Source organism: Rhizoctonia solani, chromosome 16 (genome assembly GCF_016906535.1).
Source record: "Rhizoctonia solani chromosome 16, complete sequence".
Taxonomy (NCBI): domain Eukaryota; kingdom Fungi; phylum Basidiomycota; class Agaricomycetes; order Cantharellales; family Ceratobasidiaceae; genus Rhizoctonia; species Rhizoctonia solani.
In genome coordinates, this window is record NC_057385.1 from 2,431,348 (window position 1) to 2,447,154 (window position 15,807).

Genomic DNA, 15,807 nt, shown 5'->3' on the forward strand with positions numbered 1-15,807 from the left:
TTCCCTTATATGTGTGGCACTATTTGGCTACGGCGCTTGTTCGGCTTGGTGAGTTAGACAGGGGTGCCTTGAAAGGGGCACTCGTTTTCGTTCCACCACCTTCGTTTTCTTTGTAGGCATTACTCCCATATTTTGTAGAGGATTGACTGACTGTAAAAACACAGCTACGTTGTTGGCTGCAAGCCTACTGTATTTTAAGATAATTGTGGGTATTTAAGCGTTTGTATGCGCCTCACCCCTGAATTAAGCTGAACATTCATTCACAGTATTTCTCCACACGTCTATTTCTCGAGTATAAAATTGCTCTAATCATAGCCTCACATTCGCTTTCATATTGATTCATTTCTATCTTTCAACATGACACAACCACCTCCCAAGCGCAGACGGGTCTGGCGGAACGACCATACATCTCGATTTTTCCTCGACAATAGTCATAGGCGACCCATCGCACGGGCTGAAATGGAACAATCGACAACTTTGGTTGAGTCTCGCACAGCAAGTTTCTCTGATACCAAAGATGCAAGGCAGACCATGTCGGCTTCGTTTGATATGTTAAGTGTAGAACCTCGGACCACGAGCATTCAGTCGAAAACTAGTACACAGGCTAGTTCACTTACCAGTTCTCATGCGCAAAGTTCCGGGTCTATTGTACACAGTCACACGTCTACATCAGAACCTATCGAACATACGACGACTGCGCCAGTCGATCTCCCTGAAAGCACACCAGCACCGACCGAAAACAGATTCGAGTCCTCGCTGGATAAACCCCTTCAACTTCAGGTTGAGCCTACAGCATCGCTACAGAGGACTACTTTCTTCGTTCCTGTGACCTTTTCGCTGCCAAGTTCATCGTTGAGTGCTGTTGGATTATCCTCTCTGGCTACTTCGAGTGCATTACTTGGATCGTCAAGTACTACGGTGCACCAGTCAACAACCTGGACACGACCGATTCCAAGCCCGACTTATAGTCACTCAGCGAGTGCTACGCCAATCAACACTGTCCAGACATCGCCCTCCCACCCGCATATATCTCCAGCATTGATTGCATTCATGGTCATTGGAGGAACGTGTGCTTTGGGCCTATCGCTTTATGTATTTCGACGCGTGCGCTACAAGGCCCTGCATGTCTCGCGAAGCCAATTTCAACTTGCTTCTTCAAACGGGCACGACGGATCCACCGATGTTTCAGGAAGCGAATCGAACAACTCTTTTGTAAGTGGGGGACTGGGTCGACTGGGTCAATCCAACAAACAGAAGAACGAGTATCTGGAAGCGAGTGGAGAGAGCCCGCTCTGGGGAGGGCGCGAGAAATTTAGTCCTCAGATGGGCCATGGCATCGTAGATTTCCCTCCCCCAGTACACTTGCACACGAATAAGCGTTTGTCGAGCAACACTCGACGTCGTTCCGTAATTGATACCATTCGTCGCAATGTTCCCGGCCGTTTATCTAGATATGGAGCAGGATGGAATGCGATTCCTGAGCCACCTATCGTACCTACGGTCAAGATCACAGATGTGGATACGAATCACCATCGAGGGGCCTCCGGAAGTTCGTTTTCAGGATCTCCTGACCCAGATTTGGCCTCTATTCAAGTTGCGTCTGTTACCCGCCCGTTGAGTGCAACTGCCATTTATCGTGCCAGCACGTCTCCATTGCCTGGAACGACGCGTGGACTGGAACATCCGCGTCCTGCGCCCAAGGTGCCCCCTAGGGCCCCTGCTCGTACAGCAGTTAAGGTTGAAACGCCCCCGCTAATCCCACCAGTCCCCAAGCTCCCAGATATTTCTGGACTGCCTACGGGACAAAAAAAGCACACGGACGCAAATAGCCGGGGGAAAATAGATGTTTCTGACATATCCAAACCTCTTCCCATAATACACGCCAAGTCTGAAACAGCCGTCGAAGGCACCCGGGCCGCTGGAGAAACCGATCCAATGGCGATGTATGCGAAGTATTCTGTTGGCTTGGGTGTTCGTAACGAGTCGCCCGAAATGATTCGTCGTGAGACTTCGATGGCTCAGAAGTACGTGTCAAGCTTGCATTTCAGACTAATTAACCAATTTCACCCATATAGAATTGCTCAAATCGCCAATAGTAATAGCAGCAGTCGTCCGACTATTGCTCCCACAGGTTCCCAATCATCCTTGGCCAAACGGGATACCCGAGCATTGGCCGCTGCCGCTGGAGTCACAAGCCCTGATCCAAGCGAGGAACGTGTGTTTTCAGGGATAGCATCTGCAAGCACCTCGTTGCCGAACCTGCCAGGAACCCCTGGATTGGCTAACGTTGGAAATGTGATGCTACGCCCTTATGGCCAATCAGGCTCCATGATCCCCGCGTATTTAGAGACACCTGCAATTGGCCTAGATGGTCGTTCGAGTTATCTTTCGACGAATCTGGGCCCGGAAGCAGAATGGCGTAACCGCGTCAAATCCAGTGCCGGCCCGCAAGGTGCGATCAATGGTGCCAAGGCCATTAGCGAAAGCGATATCGCTACTCTAGCCCCAAGCGCAACGGACGATTCTGATCGCAGGACCATTCTATCTCAATATTCGCAGGACTTTGCCCCTTTATCACAGCAGGCGCATATACACCAGAATCCCGACTACCGGTCGCCCACTTACTCGATATATAATTATTACGGCTCGAATAGAACCAGTAGGATGCCTAGCATGGTTCGTGTTGTACGCGAGGAACCGGAAGTAGGAGGGGCACTATAAATGCGATAGTGCTTATGTATGTAAGATAGAATCAATGGATTATTTGTACTTGTACTCCTTAGTGAAATGAATCTGAGCGCGGCGACCGAGCTTACTACTATCGACGAGTGGAAAGTAGTTCGCCTGTGGAACTGCGAGACATAATGAAACGTCATGACATTGGGTAAAAGTAAATCGTTACAGTGTGGAGGAAAAGCTTTAGCAAGTGATGTCTAGACGAATCTCCTTGAGACGTACAACAGAACCACCAATGCACTCCCATCCAACAAATACAAGGTATGAAAACGAATTCAGCAAAAATTCCCAAGAAAACACTCTTCAATACATCATACAGCCAACTCAAGCAGACACAACGACGGGTTGTGCGTGAACCTCTGATGGGACAGAAGCCTTGGAAGAGGTCTTTGAGGCCAATGCAGCCAATTCGGCTTCCTTCTCTCGGATAGCGACAACGTGGGGGTGGTCCCAGAGTTTAGCACCAGCCTCCTTGTTCGCACGGACGAGAGGGAGACGGGGAGCACCACCGTAACCAAAGGCACGCTCAAGCAGATCCTTGGTACCAGCGATACCGGTAACAGCAATAGTACGGTCAGCGCGGGCAACAATGTCTTGGAGGAGTTGGGCCTCTGGGAGGACTGAGGGGTTGGCGACGGCTTCGAAAGAAAGGCGGGTGAGTCGGACAAGGGTATGCTGTGGAAATTTTACGCCGAAATGTGAGTTCGGTTTGGGGAAGATCCGTGTGGCGTGGCGATGGGTAAAAAAAAGTAGGGGTGCGAGCGAGGTGATGAATTAGGTAGATGTCAATCAACGAAAAGGTATGGGCCGGTCAATTAGTAAAAGAGTCTCGCGCGAGTTGAGTCGGTCACATACCGGAGCAAAGTTGCCCAATCCAGAGATAGCTCCGTGAGCCCGAGCAAAGGCCGAAGGTACGATGAAATCGGCAAACCCTCCGAGAACCAAGAATCTAAAAAATAAACGCATGAGTTTAAGTTGAAAAGGGAAATCACATTGATGAAAGAGAAGTAAAATCAAGGTACTCACGGCGCATCTTTGTTTTTCCGGGGGTGGGCCTTTTCGAAGGATGGAACGGCAGTGGTAGCGGCAATACGGGTGAGCTTTCCGACGTTACCACAACTATTTAGTTAAAGGATAATGTTAGAAGCGAGTTACACGCAGGTTCGGTTAAACGCTTCACGTACGTCAACTTGACACCACAGATGTTGGAGCCCTCGGCCGCAATTTTCTCAATAGTATCTGAGTCAAGGTCGATACCACCAGAAGCACCTGGATAGTTGTAGACAATGACTGGGATAGGGCTGGCAGCAGCGACCTCAAGGAAGAAGCGGGTGAGTGCTTCGTTGTTGAGTGCGCCAGCGTAATACCCGCTCGCGATGACGATGGAGTAGTCAGCACCGGCCTCCGCAGCCTGGCGAGTGAGCTCGATGGTGCCCTTGGTGCTTCCGATACCAGTTCCAGCAATGACTGGAGTGGTGGTGTGGCCAATGCTGTCTAACGCCTCACGAGCTGCATGGATGAGGATAACACGCTCCTCGGGCGTCAAGTGGTGCGCCTCGCCCATAGACCCAGAGACCAAAATTCCCATTCCCGCGCGTGCCAAGTAAATGATATGCTTTTTGAATGTAGGGACATCGAGCTCTTCAGTGTCCTCCAAAAAGAATGTGGGGATGGGCCTATGTAATAGGTCAGGGATGCATGTCACTCCCAGAGAGGATACCAACTCACGCATATACACCAGGGGTGAGAGGGCTTCAGGATAATTCATTAATACACATACTTCATTCTCTTGGATTATCATAATTACTCACCGGCTGCAAAACAACTATCAGTAACGCACACGATAAGTAAAAGTGAACGAACACACCTGATCTTGGCGTGGCCGTTGGTGCCGTTGGTAGTTCCGTTCGCAGTGACCATTGTAATTTTTCGTAGAGTAGGGTAGATGCTACCTATGGTGGTGAGGAAAGGGAGTTATGCTTGAGCAAAGTCGTACGCGAGCTCTCTTATGCGTTCTTCGGACCCCCGGCCCGGTCCGATTTGCCGGCGGAGGCGGCCCGCTATTGACAAGCACGCCAAGCAAACGCAACCAATATTCGCCACTGGAGCCACTCTCGTCCACTTGCTGGCAAGTCAAGGTTCCACCGGCCCTGGTATTTGGTGAGCAATGCCTATTCTGATTGACGTGTACAATACGTGTGCCTACATCGCGAAGGGAGACGAATTACCATTTGTTTTAAGACAAGTCATGGGACAGCGTTAGGACCGCCTGCGAAGGCTGTCTGAAATTAGACACATATGCACGCGTGATGCTACAGATGATGATGGGTTTTAGTAAATCGAAGTAAAGTGGTTTCTCAGGGATAACGTAGAATTACTAACAGAGATGCAAAAATAAAGTGGATAATCATTGACGAGGCGAGCCGCAATCCCACGATGCGGTACATACTCCCTGATATTATAGGTGGTCGGCTCCGGTGTCCGTGTTGACTTGACGGAGACAACCCGGTATTACATATACATGGCAGTTGGTCGATGTACTTCCCTGTTCGTCCCACAATCAACTTCTCCTCCTAAATTGACGGCCCCGGTCCAGAAAGCCAAGTATTCAAATCGATCAATGGAACTCAGCTGGTTGCAGTGGAGAAAAATGCGGAGAAATTCTATCAAGTCGAGAGCCAAAGCCTCATACACCGAGAAGTAATTGCTGGAGTAATTATGCGGGATCTATCGGACCGCTTATATGTTATATTAAATGCATAGCGGGCGCTCATGGATGTTTAATTGAAGGGTTCAAGCAGAGGAGAAATTCGTCTGGGGACGGGCTGAGCCAATCAACGCCCACTTATCAGTGACTAAGCGTCAGGGATTAGTTGACTGAGGTCCGTGCACTAGCGAGATGGATATAAACCCCTGTCTCGTGGATTTAGATCTTTATCTCTTGTGCTCGGGCACGCGCTGACACCAGTGAGGTCTTTACCGAGGTTCAGCTATTTGCTGGTTGCAAATTAACTACCAAACCCGTCTCCTCCCCGCAAGGGGTTGAGCAATTTTTGGCCCAGTTTCAACCTTGTTGATTTTCTGTTATTTTTTTGTCCTGTAGCTAGGCCTAACCCTATTAGTACAGAATTGATATTAATTACTCATACTACTTATGATCTAAGTTTGAACCCTGGATCCCACATGAGATTCCAACGAACAGTGGTCTATCTTATTCCACCAATATGGCTAGTATCCAAAGGGCTCGTGTGATTAATGGTGTTCCTACAAACCTAATAGTTCATTCATTTGGCGACCGGATTCTTGTTTCGATTACACAACTCGGCAAAATTGGTTGTTTGGTTTGTTATAATTTTATGCAAAATGTATGCAATGCTAAGGTTCTATCACACAATCCAGATTCAAGCATCTATACCATCATCCGTGCCTCTATTACCACCACCTCCGCCCCCTTCATTGCCACCACCACCCACGGCAATCAGCCTGACTCCTCTGGTCGGGTATCCACCTGATCCACGAAGTCTGACACTGTTTAATCTCTATGCGTCGCAAGTAGGTGTTTGGTTCGCATTTCGTTAACTATTCAATGATTCTTACTCATATAGGCCGCTTCCATCGCCTGGTCCAAAGCGGGACAACTGAATCGGCGACCAGTCATTGTGGGACTAGCTCTCAAAAGAACCAAGATCCCGTCAACTCGCGAAGATATCGATGACGACGACTTTGTGGTCTCAGAGGATGATAGGCAAACTTTAACGAGATCATGTATATGTTAATGGATTCCCTGGACTAAGTTACTATACACTAATATCTATTTACATGAATTGATAACAGACAGAGAGTAGTGTTGGAGTACCAGGTGACTGAAGTCTTCATTCGGTTGTGAAGCGCCAGCCAAAGAGTACTTCTGCTTTTTCTTAGGTCCCCACGTTGATCCAAGCGACAGGGTATATCGCAGGGAATTAAATTGCAGTTAGAGGCAGGGCCGGTTCATCTGTTGAAGTTTTTAGTAAGTCTTTTTGGAATTTTTATACAGCCATTCTTTAGGGCAGGCCGCCATTACAATTTGTTTGAACCCTTTCGATCAGAGCTATTGGAGCTCACCACGGCTAACTTTCCTTTTGTATCTTGTACCATAGTCCTCGGCACTCAGAATCGGGATCTATCCAAGTAGTATTAAAATCGGCTTGGCTAGGTATTGAATAGCACTCTTACTGCATCATAACTCGACACTAGCTGTGCACGACATCAGACAGGAGGTTAGGATCGAATTGAAGTGATATAATTGATCAAGATGCCGGTAGCCACGGAGAAAGGTACGTTCGAATTTATAGTCGTCGACACGCTATTTCTAACTCTGGTCTCAAGGCCCTTCTCAAGCAGAGCTACTCATTCGGTGTTGCTCAGCAATTGCCAAAGAGCTCATCGATGCAAACAATTCCAAGAAAAAGGTATCGCTAAACGAGATCAAGGCAAGGGTATGCAAGCAAGTGGGCTATGGAGGCGTCCCCAGATTAGTGGACATTATTAGTGCAGTCCCAGAAGAGCACAAGAAAGCATTGCTACCGAAGCTCAAGGCGCGACCTATTCGAACGGCGAGCGGGGTATGTCGGTCTGAGCTCAAGATTACATTTACTAATCCGGGTTTTTTAGATCGCCGTTGTGGCGGTAATGTGCAAACCACACAGGTGTCCGCACATAGCCATGACCGGTAACATTTGCGTGTAAGTACTTTTGGATACTGGGTTTATGTTATATAAACCTAATGTAATTCGAAGTTATTGTCCTGGTGGCCCCGATTCAGACTTTGACTATAGCACGCAAAGTTATACTGGTTACGAACCGACAAGTATGCGTGCTATTCGTGCGAGATACGATCCATACGAGCAGACGAAGGGAAGAGTAGAGCAACTACGAAGTCTGGGCCACAGTGTTGATAAGGTCCGTTTGAGTGGGTCATACCATTTCTTCCCATCTTACCAGAATCTAGGTAGAGTTTATTATAATGGGAGGAACATTTATGTCAATGCCGGAAGACTATCGGAGCACGTTTATTGCCCAGCTGCATAACGCATTGTCTGGGTTCACTGGCACAGATGTTGACGAAGCTGTGCGATATTCGGAAAGGAGCAAATCCAAGGCTATTGGGATCACCATTGAGACCCGGCCAGACTACTGTCTGCGTCCGCACTTGAGGTATGTAGTATACTGCAACATTTCGTCACTGGACTTAAGCCTTTTAACAGCCAGATGCTGAGATATGGGTGTACCCGACTCGAGATTGGTGTGCAGTCTGTATATGAAGATGTTGCAAGAGATACGAACCGAGGACACACCGTCCGAGCGGTCTCAGAATCGTTTCATCTGCAAAGGATGCGGGGTTCAAGTTGTTGCTCATATGATGCCTGATCTACCAAATGTTGGAGTCGAGCGGGATATGGAACAATTCAAGGCAGGTGATAGGTACGGTTTGCCAAGACTGTATGCTTACGTTGTAATCACAGGAGTATTTCGAGAATCCTGCATTCAGGTCTGACGGGTTGAAAATATATCCGACTCTTGTCATTCGGGGGACCGGGTTGTATGAACTTTGGCGGACCGGGCGGTACAAGAACTATACTCCGAATGTTCTGGTCGATGTCGTGGCACGTATTCTCGCGCTCGTGCCTCCATGGACTCGAGTATACCGCGTGCAGAGGTATGTCAATCGAATGCTGGATTTCAGCATCAATGACTCAACTCATCCCAGAGATATTCCGCTCCCGTTGGTTACGAGTGGATGCGAAAACTCCGGGAATTTGAGAGAGTTAGCACTTCAACGAATGAAAGACTTTGGAGCGGAATGCCGAGACGTTCGATTCCGCGAGGTTGGTGTAAGTGTATTTCCTATTCCACTAACATAAAGGACCAAGTTTCCGAATTCGACTAATCACTCCCTTAGATCCATGAAATCCATCACAAGGTACGGCCCGAGTCTGTTGAGCTCCTGCGCCGAGACTATACGGCCAATGGAGGTTGGGAGACTTTCTTATCTTATGAAGACCCACAACGTGATATATTGGTTGGGCTGTTACGCCTTCGTAAATGCTCTGAGGAAGGTACCTTCCGACCTGAGTTAGTAGACAAAGGCGATGGCGGGGCTAGTATTGTCCGGGAACTCCACGTATATGGGACGGCCGTACCAGTACACGGCAGGGATCCTACCAAATTCCAGCACCAGGTAGGTTATGTTCGGTCTCTGTCACGAATCATGGAATCTGAGGGTGTGTCATGCAGGGATTCGGTACGTTGCTAATGGAAGAAGCTGAACGAATTGCTCGGGATGAGCACGGGAGCATTAAACTTGCTGTTATCTCAGGTATGCAGTTATTATTAATCATGTCAGGTGATCCCTACTCACCTAATTTGATAGGTGTCGGAACTCGTGATTATTATAGAAGGCTTGGCTACGAGCTTGATGGTCCTTATATGTCAAAGTCTTTGGTATGAATGTACACACCAGGTCACGGATAAATTACTATCGTGAGGGCTTCATTAACAGAGGTGGTTGAACAGTGGTTGCTACTAGTCTACCATGAGATCACGCAAGATACGCATATAATCACTGGACTTCTAAGGCCACGTCGCAATCACGCAATTACAAAGAACTTTGGGTTCTCACAAGCTTTTCGAACACTGTTAGTGAGGGATAGATTTTGGGTGTTTTGTCTCAAAACGTAACATTGGATTCCGAATCAGATCGGATATTTTAGTTTGAGAGCGCTGTTAATTGACATACCAACAGGCACAATTTATCCCACCTGTTTTAGACCTCCACCCCTATCAAAATAATTACAACCGACTCTCTCCACTCGCAAGTTGATGGTGCATGTTGCGCTAAAACTGAATTTACCCCGCGCTCTATTTGGGTCTAAATAATTCAGTTGCTGTCAATCAATTGCGGTTATGGAGGTTTCCGGGTAGAGGGGACTGACTGTAGATTCAAGTGGCTCGCCAATCCTTCCGAAAAGCTATTCTGGTACTAGGCTCACCTCGAAGATGCTTTGCTCACCGCAAACAGATAAAAATATTTCGTCGGTGTCTCGGGGGACAATGCTCTGGCAACCATCAGGGCCAATGTAGTTCTGTTATCTGAGCAATTTCTATCTAGAAGTTAGTTCACTGCCGCCTTGTTGTTTCACCAGCGGGAAGGAATCCCACGACTTGCGAACTACTCCACGCGTACTTGAGAAGGTAGAGTGCATTGCACTAGCGCTTCCGAGGCATTGCGCCTTGTTTCAGAATAAACTTTTGATAATATAGTGGATCAAGGAACGATACAAATCCGCAAGATAACATGAGACGATAGCGCATACAATCAACCACAATCCGTAAGAATATCTTTGCTAAATCCTGCCAGAACATCTTTCGAGGCTCAAGCCTGTGCCAGCGAGTGAAAATCAAAAGGAACAGCCAAGTTTTCTTGCGCCTATGAGAGAATCGGTTTCATCAGAACGTGCCCTGTGAATTGCACTCCTACTAGTGACGCACCTGGTCTTCACCTTCTGTACTTCGGACAACATATCTCGCATACATCGTCACATCAACTGGTATTTCATCTATCCGAGGCATGGGTGCATGCATCGCTGCAACCTGATCCCACACGACCTTCGCCGTTTGGGCCCAGATCTGTAATCGGGGGGCAGGTGCTTCACCTACATACCCTGTAATGCATGTATCATTGACAAATGATCATAATGGCAGTGTTTGAAACTTACACAACATTGCACTATTGACTGATCTGCCACCGCCTCTCGTCTACTCATGGATAAATAAGGGGCGCCAGCGATGATTCTGGAGATGACCCAAGCATGAGTGAACAGACCTGTTCACCCCACACTTAGTTTCACCTCGATTAAATAGTCCATCACCTACCTGTTCAACCTCCTTCGCGTAAACTTCACGATCGCTGGGACATGATAACTTTGATATCTGGTAGAGCCCTGAAGCAAGTTGAAGTAGGCGTCTTGGCGGGCCTCGGACGACAGTTGGGCCGACGAAGAACCTTTGTGATCTTGATCTTTGGCCAAGCCTGGAGTTTCCATCTTGGCGTCCTCCACTCCCCCTATCTTGGTTTGCGGCTTTAGCGGCGCTTCTTCATGCCCTTTAGTGCTTGGCGGAAGTGGAACGGTACGGACGGCTTCCACAAATTGCTGAACTCGGAGATTGAATAATATGTGGGTCGGGTTAACAGAACGCCCGAGATTTATAGATTTGGGGTTCCTAGCGTTTGTGTCGGCGTATGGGCATGTTTGGGGTGCTCTGGTGTCGGTGAATTGGTTTCTAAAGCGGTAGTAGGAGGTGCGTCGGGCTTTTGTGAAGTTTTCTCAAAGGAACTACTGTTTTAACAGGAGTGGAGACAGGAGTGGGCGATCGAGGAGGGCTATCCTGGCGAGTAGGCGAGCTCCCATTAGTTAGAGTTGACAGTTCGTGAGAACCATTCGGGGCTTTGGACGTCGTGTTGTATACGCCACCAGTTGGAGTGTTAACTGGAAGGAAGGTCGGGAGATGGTGGTTAATGAGTTCAATTGCGCCGTCAATATTTCCAGACAATATGGTTTGCCTAATTTCTTGGTTTCTGTGTGTAAGTTGGTGCTAACGGCGAGATTATTAAGTCACGTACTGCGCCTGACCTCGACGTCAACGAGTACATTGTCTGATACGGGGCTGATTTTTATATCGGTCGTAATATTTTCCTTTGGATGAGGTGCTTTCGTATTATTTGATACCTGATCATCGTTGTCTCGTTCTGGCAATGATGCGTGGTCTAGGGCCGGTGTTGCCTCGTGGGTCGACGGCTGTGGGTTGTTTTCGCCACTAGCATCGCCAGAAGAGCTCTTTGGGAGCCACAATGGACACCGGTCTATACTTTCAGCATCCTCTCTGTGCGAGATCTGACTCGCAAATATCCGCGCAGTATCTTTATGACCGTGATAGAGCAGATAGGATAGAACTACCCCTCGCTGGAGAATTTAGCGGTGGCAACAAGTGTTAACATTATAGCTTACTAGTTCTTTATCTGACACGGACAACAGACCACCCTTTGCCTGAGTTAGGCTCATCGTCGGCCTGGGATGGTTTGGCGGGGGATCACGTGCGATGTCTAATTATCTCGATTACTAATATATCGATTGAGGCAGAGACGACGATAGCCCATCCTGTCGGGCCTCTTGTACTCCATAGACAAGGTGCGTGCTGATGCCCACATCACTTTGGCCGTGCGCACCACGCTTGTGTCTGGGTGGTGCGCGCATTAGCAGGTACCTTATATATGTGGGTGACGGGGAGGCTCGACCCACAGGTGGATGATCGCTAGCCACATGCACATTACATCCACTCATTGGACTTTTCATTTCTTCCGCCAAGGAGAAGAGTACACACCATTGGCACTCTTTATCACATCCCTCGATGACCATTTTACATTGACGCATTACTCGCTCTTAACACAGAGTCGTTCTTACCTTTTTGGAAACACACTTTCCTTCAGCTTGGTTGGCAGCACACCGCGCAAATTCTATCGGACAAGATAGATATAGTCATCACTAAAATGTCATGGCTGCATGATACATCGGGTGGACCCTTATACTTATGGGCCAGCTGCCAGGTGATCTCGGTTACGGTTCAAACCAAGAACTCCTCGGCTCAAGATGCGACGTGATCCGCGCAAGGCTGGGTGTCGCAGGTGTCCGATGGATGGGTTGGGGGGACTTGCAAAACCAATATCAGACTTAACGTCAACGAATACTCCTTCCAACTTCCAGCATGCCTCCCCGGCCGCTCTCAGCGACGTTTGATCGACCGCTTTCTCCTTTAGTACAACAGCCACTTGGGATCTCCCAGAAGACATTGGCGACGATAGAACAAAATTAACGCCTGCGGAACAAGCGTGGTCTTCTCATCAGCATTACCTCGAGAGTCATGGGTTCATCTTACGGCCACGTCTTAGGCAGGATTGGAAGCCTTCGTGGATCGAGACAGGAGGCGATCCTTCTAAATACGAAGACTCTACGCATTACGGTAATATGCTTATCGATATACTATTCACAACACAACAACTTATGCTGTTTAAACAGGAACTTGGTATAGTTGATGCTATTCGAGTGTCGGACGGAGCACACATTGTCCTCAAAGCTGTACGAAGCGCACCTCCCACGACTCTGACATCCCTGGGCCAACCGGACGAACTTGGCATTCTCAAGCGCCTTCACACGCCACCGTTTACTGGCCACATATGCAACCATGCAGTGCCACTGTTAGGCTCACTCCCCATGCCATGCACGACTGAAGGGAGCATAGCTGTGCTGCCTTTGCTCAGAGTATACGATGATCCCCCGTTCGTAAACGTAGGAGAGGCCGTTGAGTTCATGAAACAGGTACTGCGGGTATGTCAATCATAGTTTGACCCACGGTCAAATTGATTAAACGAACGACAGGGCCTGGCTTTTATGCACGCACAAAATGTGGCGCATCGGTGAGTTAATCTGATGGTTTAATTGACTAGGTTGTTGAACATCATCACAGGGACATCAGGCCTTCAAATATTATGATGGCTGGAGAAGTCCTCTACGACCAACCTTTTCATCCAGTCGCACAATCACTGTCCCTCGATGCGCAGACCATTCTACGCCCACATGCCCGACATGAGCTGGACTCCCACCGCCGCCATGACGGGGAGTCAGCGGTGCGCTATTATTATATTAATTTCTCGCGAGCCAGCTATTTGCCGCCCGGAACTGCGGTGGATGGGAAACCCAAATCCAGGTTCCTGCGGTGTTCAAGAGGTCAACTGGGGCGCTTTCCAGAGGCTATGCTGACGGCTGGGCACGACCCCTTCAAAGCAGATGTGTATTGCCTCGGAAAATACGTTATAGACGACTTGATCATGCAGCACTTGGCGTTGGCCCCCTTCACCTCGGTTGCGCGCTATATGACCAGGCGCGATCCTCGCACAGACCGACAGCGGCAGAGGCTTTTGCGCACTTTGAGACAATACGTGGCTCTCTCGAGGCTAAATGTCTTGGCATCCCACTCAATAGCAAAGGCATAATGTGAAGCCTCATTTGCCGGTCAGGTCTCCAAGGCGGGCGGTGTCAACACTGACTATAGCGAACCGAACTTCCCAATACTCATACACTAGCTGGAGCAGTATCGATAGTGCCCGGACGCTCGTGGAAGAGATATCATCGCCCGTCAAAGAGGTGCTGAAAGGGCACGAGCCGGTCACGCGAACAATACTCAAGGAAACCATACACCCGTTAAGCAAATGTCAATACCCGTCTCGGCACCTGTGCAGCCGGAGAAGAAGTCGCTTGAGAGAAGAAAGACCAAGAGCAAGTGGGGGTCACTTAGAGCGGCGATAGTTGGTATATCTCGCTAGGAATTAGAGGATTTTGGTTGTCGCTGTTTATTTTGTCGCCTGAGTACTTTAGATGTGTGTACCTGTTTTTCTACCCCTTGTACTTTCGTATGTGTACCTATTCGAGTCTAAAGTGTGTTTCGTCCTGTTCTCTTATCCCATATTTGTATATCATTTAGTATCTTCAAATTTAACTTTACCCAATTCCGTGATTCAAATCACGAGATGATATGAGTAAGCGGCAAGATTGGTGCTGTAAAGTTCCACTATACCAGCCACTCGGAAATTTGCATCCGATAACAATCTCTGCTCGACGTCCCCGGCATCCTCAAGACCCCTGTCCGTACTAATGGCTCCCTCTACAACGTAAGTAAGGCACTCAAACCACCCCTAGTGATAGGTACTAAGCCATGTTTCTAGTGTTCCTACCGCGTCCGTAAGTTATGACCGATAAATTTTGGTTTAAATCATTGAACCGCTCACAATTTGGTTATATAGCGGGTCGAGGTCCCCGAGACACTCCTCAAAAAGCGCAAGCAATCCGATAAGCAGAGGGAGGAAAAGCTTGCTGCTGTTCTTGCGGCGCGCAAGGTATGTATATTCCATGGACGCTACACCACTTCAACCACTATGATGCATATCAAACCCCTTGAATGGCTAGTTTCTACAACTATGCTGCCGTCAAAATACCATCTTTCGGGACTGATCCTTCCCTCTTGGCCTCCCTAATATCTACCTACGCTGCATATAAGGAATAGTACGCTAACGAACGCCTGGAATTTAGGCCCGTGCTGCCAAGCGCAGCGTCATCTTCAAGCGCGCCGAGACCTATGTGAAGGAATACCTCGAGAAGGAGCAGGAGGAGGTCAGGCTCCGCCGTGCTGCCCGTGCCGCAGGTGACTTCTACATCCCCGGCCAAGCCAAGGTGCTCTTCGTTGTCCGCATCAAGGGGTAGGTTAGGCTTTTCAACCAGGCTCCATCTTAAACTTAACACACCCATATATAGTATCAACAAAATTGCCCCCAAGCCTCGCAAGATCTTGCAGCTCCTCCGTCTCCTCCAGATCAACAATGGTGTTTTTGTCAAGGTCACCAAGGCTACCGGCCAGATGCTCCGTCTCGTCGAGCCCTACATCACCTTTGGCGAGCCCAACCTCAAAACCGTCCGTGAGTTGATCTACAAGCGTGGCTATGCCAAGGTCAACAAGCAGCGCGTCCCCCTCTCGGACAACGCCGTGATCGAGAAGGAGCTTGGCAAGTTTGGTATCATCTCGATCGAAGATCTTGTCCATGAGATCTTCACTGTTGGCCCCAACTTCAAGCAGGCCAGCAACTTCTTGTGGCCCTTCAAGCTGTCCAACCCTACCGGCGGCTGGAGGACGAGGAAGTTCAAGTATGTTTCTAACTGAGAAGCTCAAGCGAAGTGATTTACTGACTGTTTGATTTCTAGGCACTACGTCCAGGGAGGTGACCAGGGCAACCGTGAAGACAACATCAACAAGCTCGTCAGGCAAATGAACTAAAATTGTGCGTGACTAGTTAGGGAGGTAGTGGGAGATGTATGTAGTGTGTGTACGACGTGTGGCCGGTTGCCGCGATGTATCTTTCTATGCGTGCTTGTCACCTATGCTATGCCAATGCTCGACAGTTTCTTTTTAGTCTTGAATGAATTCTTC

At 48.6% G+C, this 15,807-nt stretch overlaps 6 protein-coding genes across 6 annotated transcripts; 4 read left to right on the top strand and 2 right to left on the bottom strand.

Moving 5' to 3' along the window:
• Positions 1-357: 357 nt before the first annotated feature.
• RhiXN_02044 (uncharacterized protein) lies at positions 358-2,721 on the top strand (the record flags this gene model as incomplete). Its single annotated transcript, XM_043321863.1, has 2 exons — positions 358-2,024; positions 2,076-2,721. The coding sequence occupies 2 exons, from the start codon at positions 358-360 to the stop codon at positions 2,719-2,721; spliced, it is 2,313 nt and encodes a 770-aa protein (XP_043187686.1).
• A 339-nt stretch (positions 2,722-3,060) lies between these two features.
• On the bottom strand, positions 3,061-4,656 carry RhiXN_02045 (dihydrodipicolinate synthetase family protein; the record flags this gene model as incomplete). The annotated part of the gene is made up of 6 exons (XM_043321864.1): positions 3,061-3,411; positions 3,592-3,685; positions 3,763-3,855; positions 3,921-4,412; positions 4,465-4,488; positions 4,604-4,656. 6 exons carry the CDS (start codon positions 4,654-4,656, stop codon positions 3,061-3,063), a joined length of 1,107 nt encoding a protein of 368 aa, XP_043187687.1.
• Positions 4,657-5,960: 1,304 nt separating this feature from the next.
• On the top strand, positions 5,961-9,225 carry RhiXN_02046 (Pol II transcription elongation factor; the record flags this gene model as incomplete). Its single annotated transcript, XM_043321865.1, has 14 exons — positions 5,961-6,077; positions 6,136-6,288; positions 6,342-6,501; positions 7,041-7,052; positions 7,105-7,340; positions 7,390-7,460; positions 7,515-7,677; positions 7,727-7,932; positions 7,983-8,082; positions 8,241-8,434; positions 8,486-8,609; positions 8,678-8,956; positions 9,013-9,094; positions 9,149-9,225. The coding sequence occupies 14 exons, from the start codon at positions 5,961-5,963 to the stop codon at positions 9,223-9,225; spliced, it is 1,974 nt and encodes a 657-aa protein (XP_043187688.1).
• Positions 9,226-10,150: 925 nt separating this feature from the next.
• RhiXN_02047 (uncharacterized protein) lies at positions 10,151-11,837 on the bottom strand (the record flags this gene model as incomplete). Its single annotated transcript, XM_043321866.1, has 7 exons — positions 10,151-10,204; positions 10,267-10,404; positions 10,494-10,569; positions 10,651-10,928; positions 11,116-11,345; positions 11,399-11,738; positions 11,784-11,837. 7 exons carry the CDS (start codon positions 11,835-11,837, stop codon positions 10,151-10,153), a joined length of 1,170 nt encoding a protein of 389 aa, XP_043187689.1.
• A 526-nt stretch (positions 11,838-12,363) lies between these two features.
• On the top strand, positions 12,364-13,827 carry RhiXN_02048 (60S ribosomal protein L7; the record flags this gene model as incomplete). The annotated part of the gene is made up of 5 exons (XM_043321867.1): positions 12,364-12,472; positions 12,598-13,157; positions 13,209-13,246; positions 13,297-13,456; positions 13,492-13,827. 5 exons carry the CDS (start codon positions 12,364-12,366, stop codon positions 13,825-13,827), a joined length of 1,203 nt encoding a protein of 400 aa, XP_043187690.1.
• A 653-nt stretch (positions 13,828-14,480) lies between these two features.
• RhiXN_02049 (ribosomal L30 N-terminal domain) lies at positions 14,481-15,654 on the top strand (the record flags this gene model as incomplete). Its single annotated transcript, XM_043321868.1, has 6 exons — positions 14,481-14,497; positions 14,552-14,567; positions 14,630-14,722; positions 14,916-15,082; positions 15,138-15,524; positions 15,582-15,654. The coding sequence occupies 6 exons, from the start codon at positions 14,481-14,483 to the stop codon at positions 15,652-15,654; spliced, it is 753 nt and encodes a 250-aa protein (XP_043187691.1).
• Between the last annotated feature and the right edge of the window lie 153 nt (positions 15,655-15,807).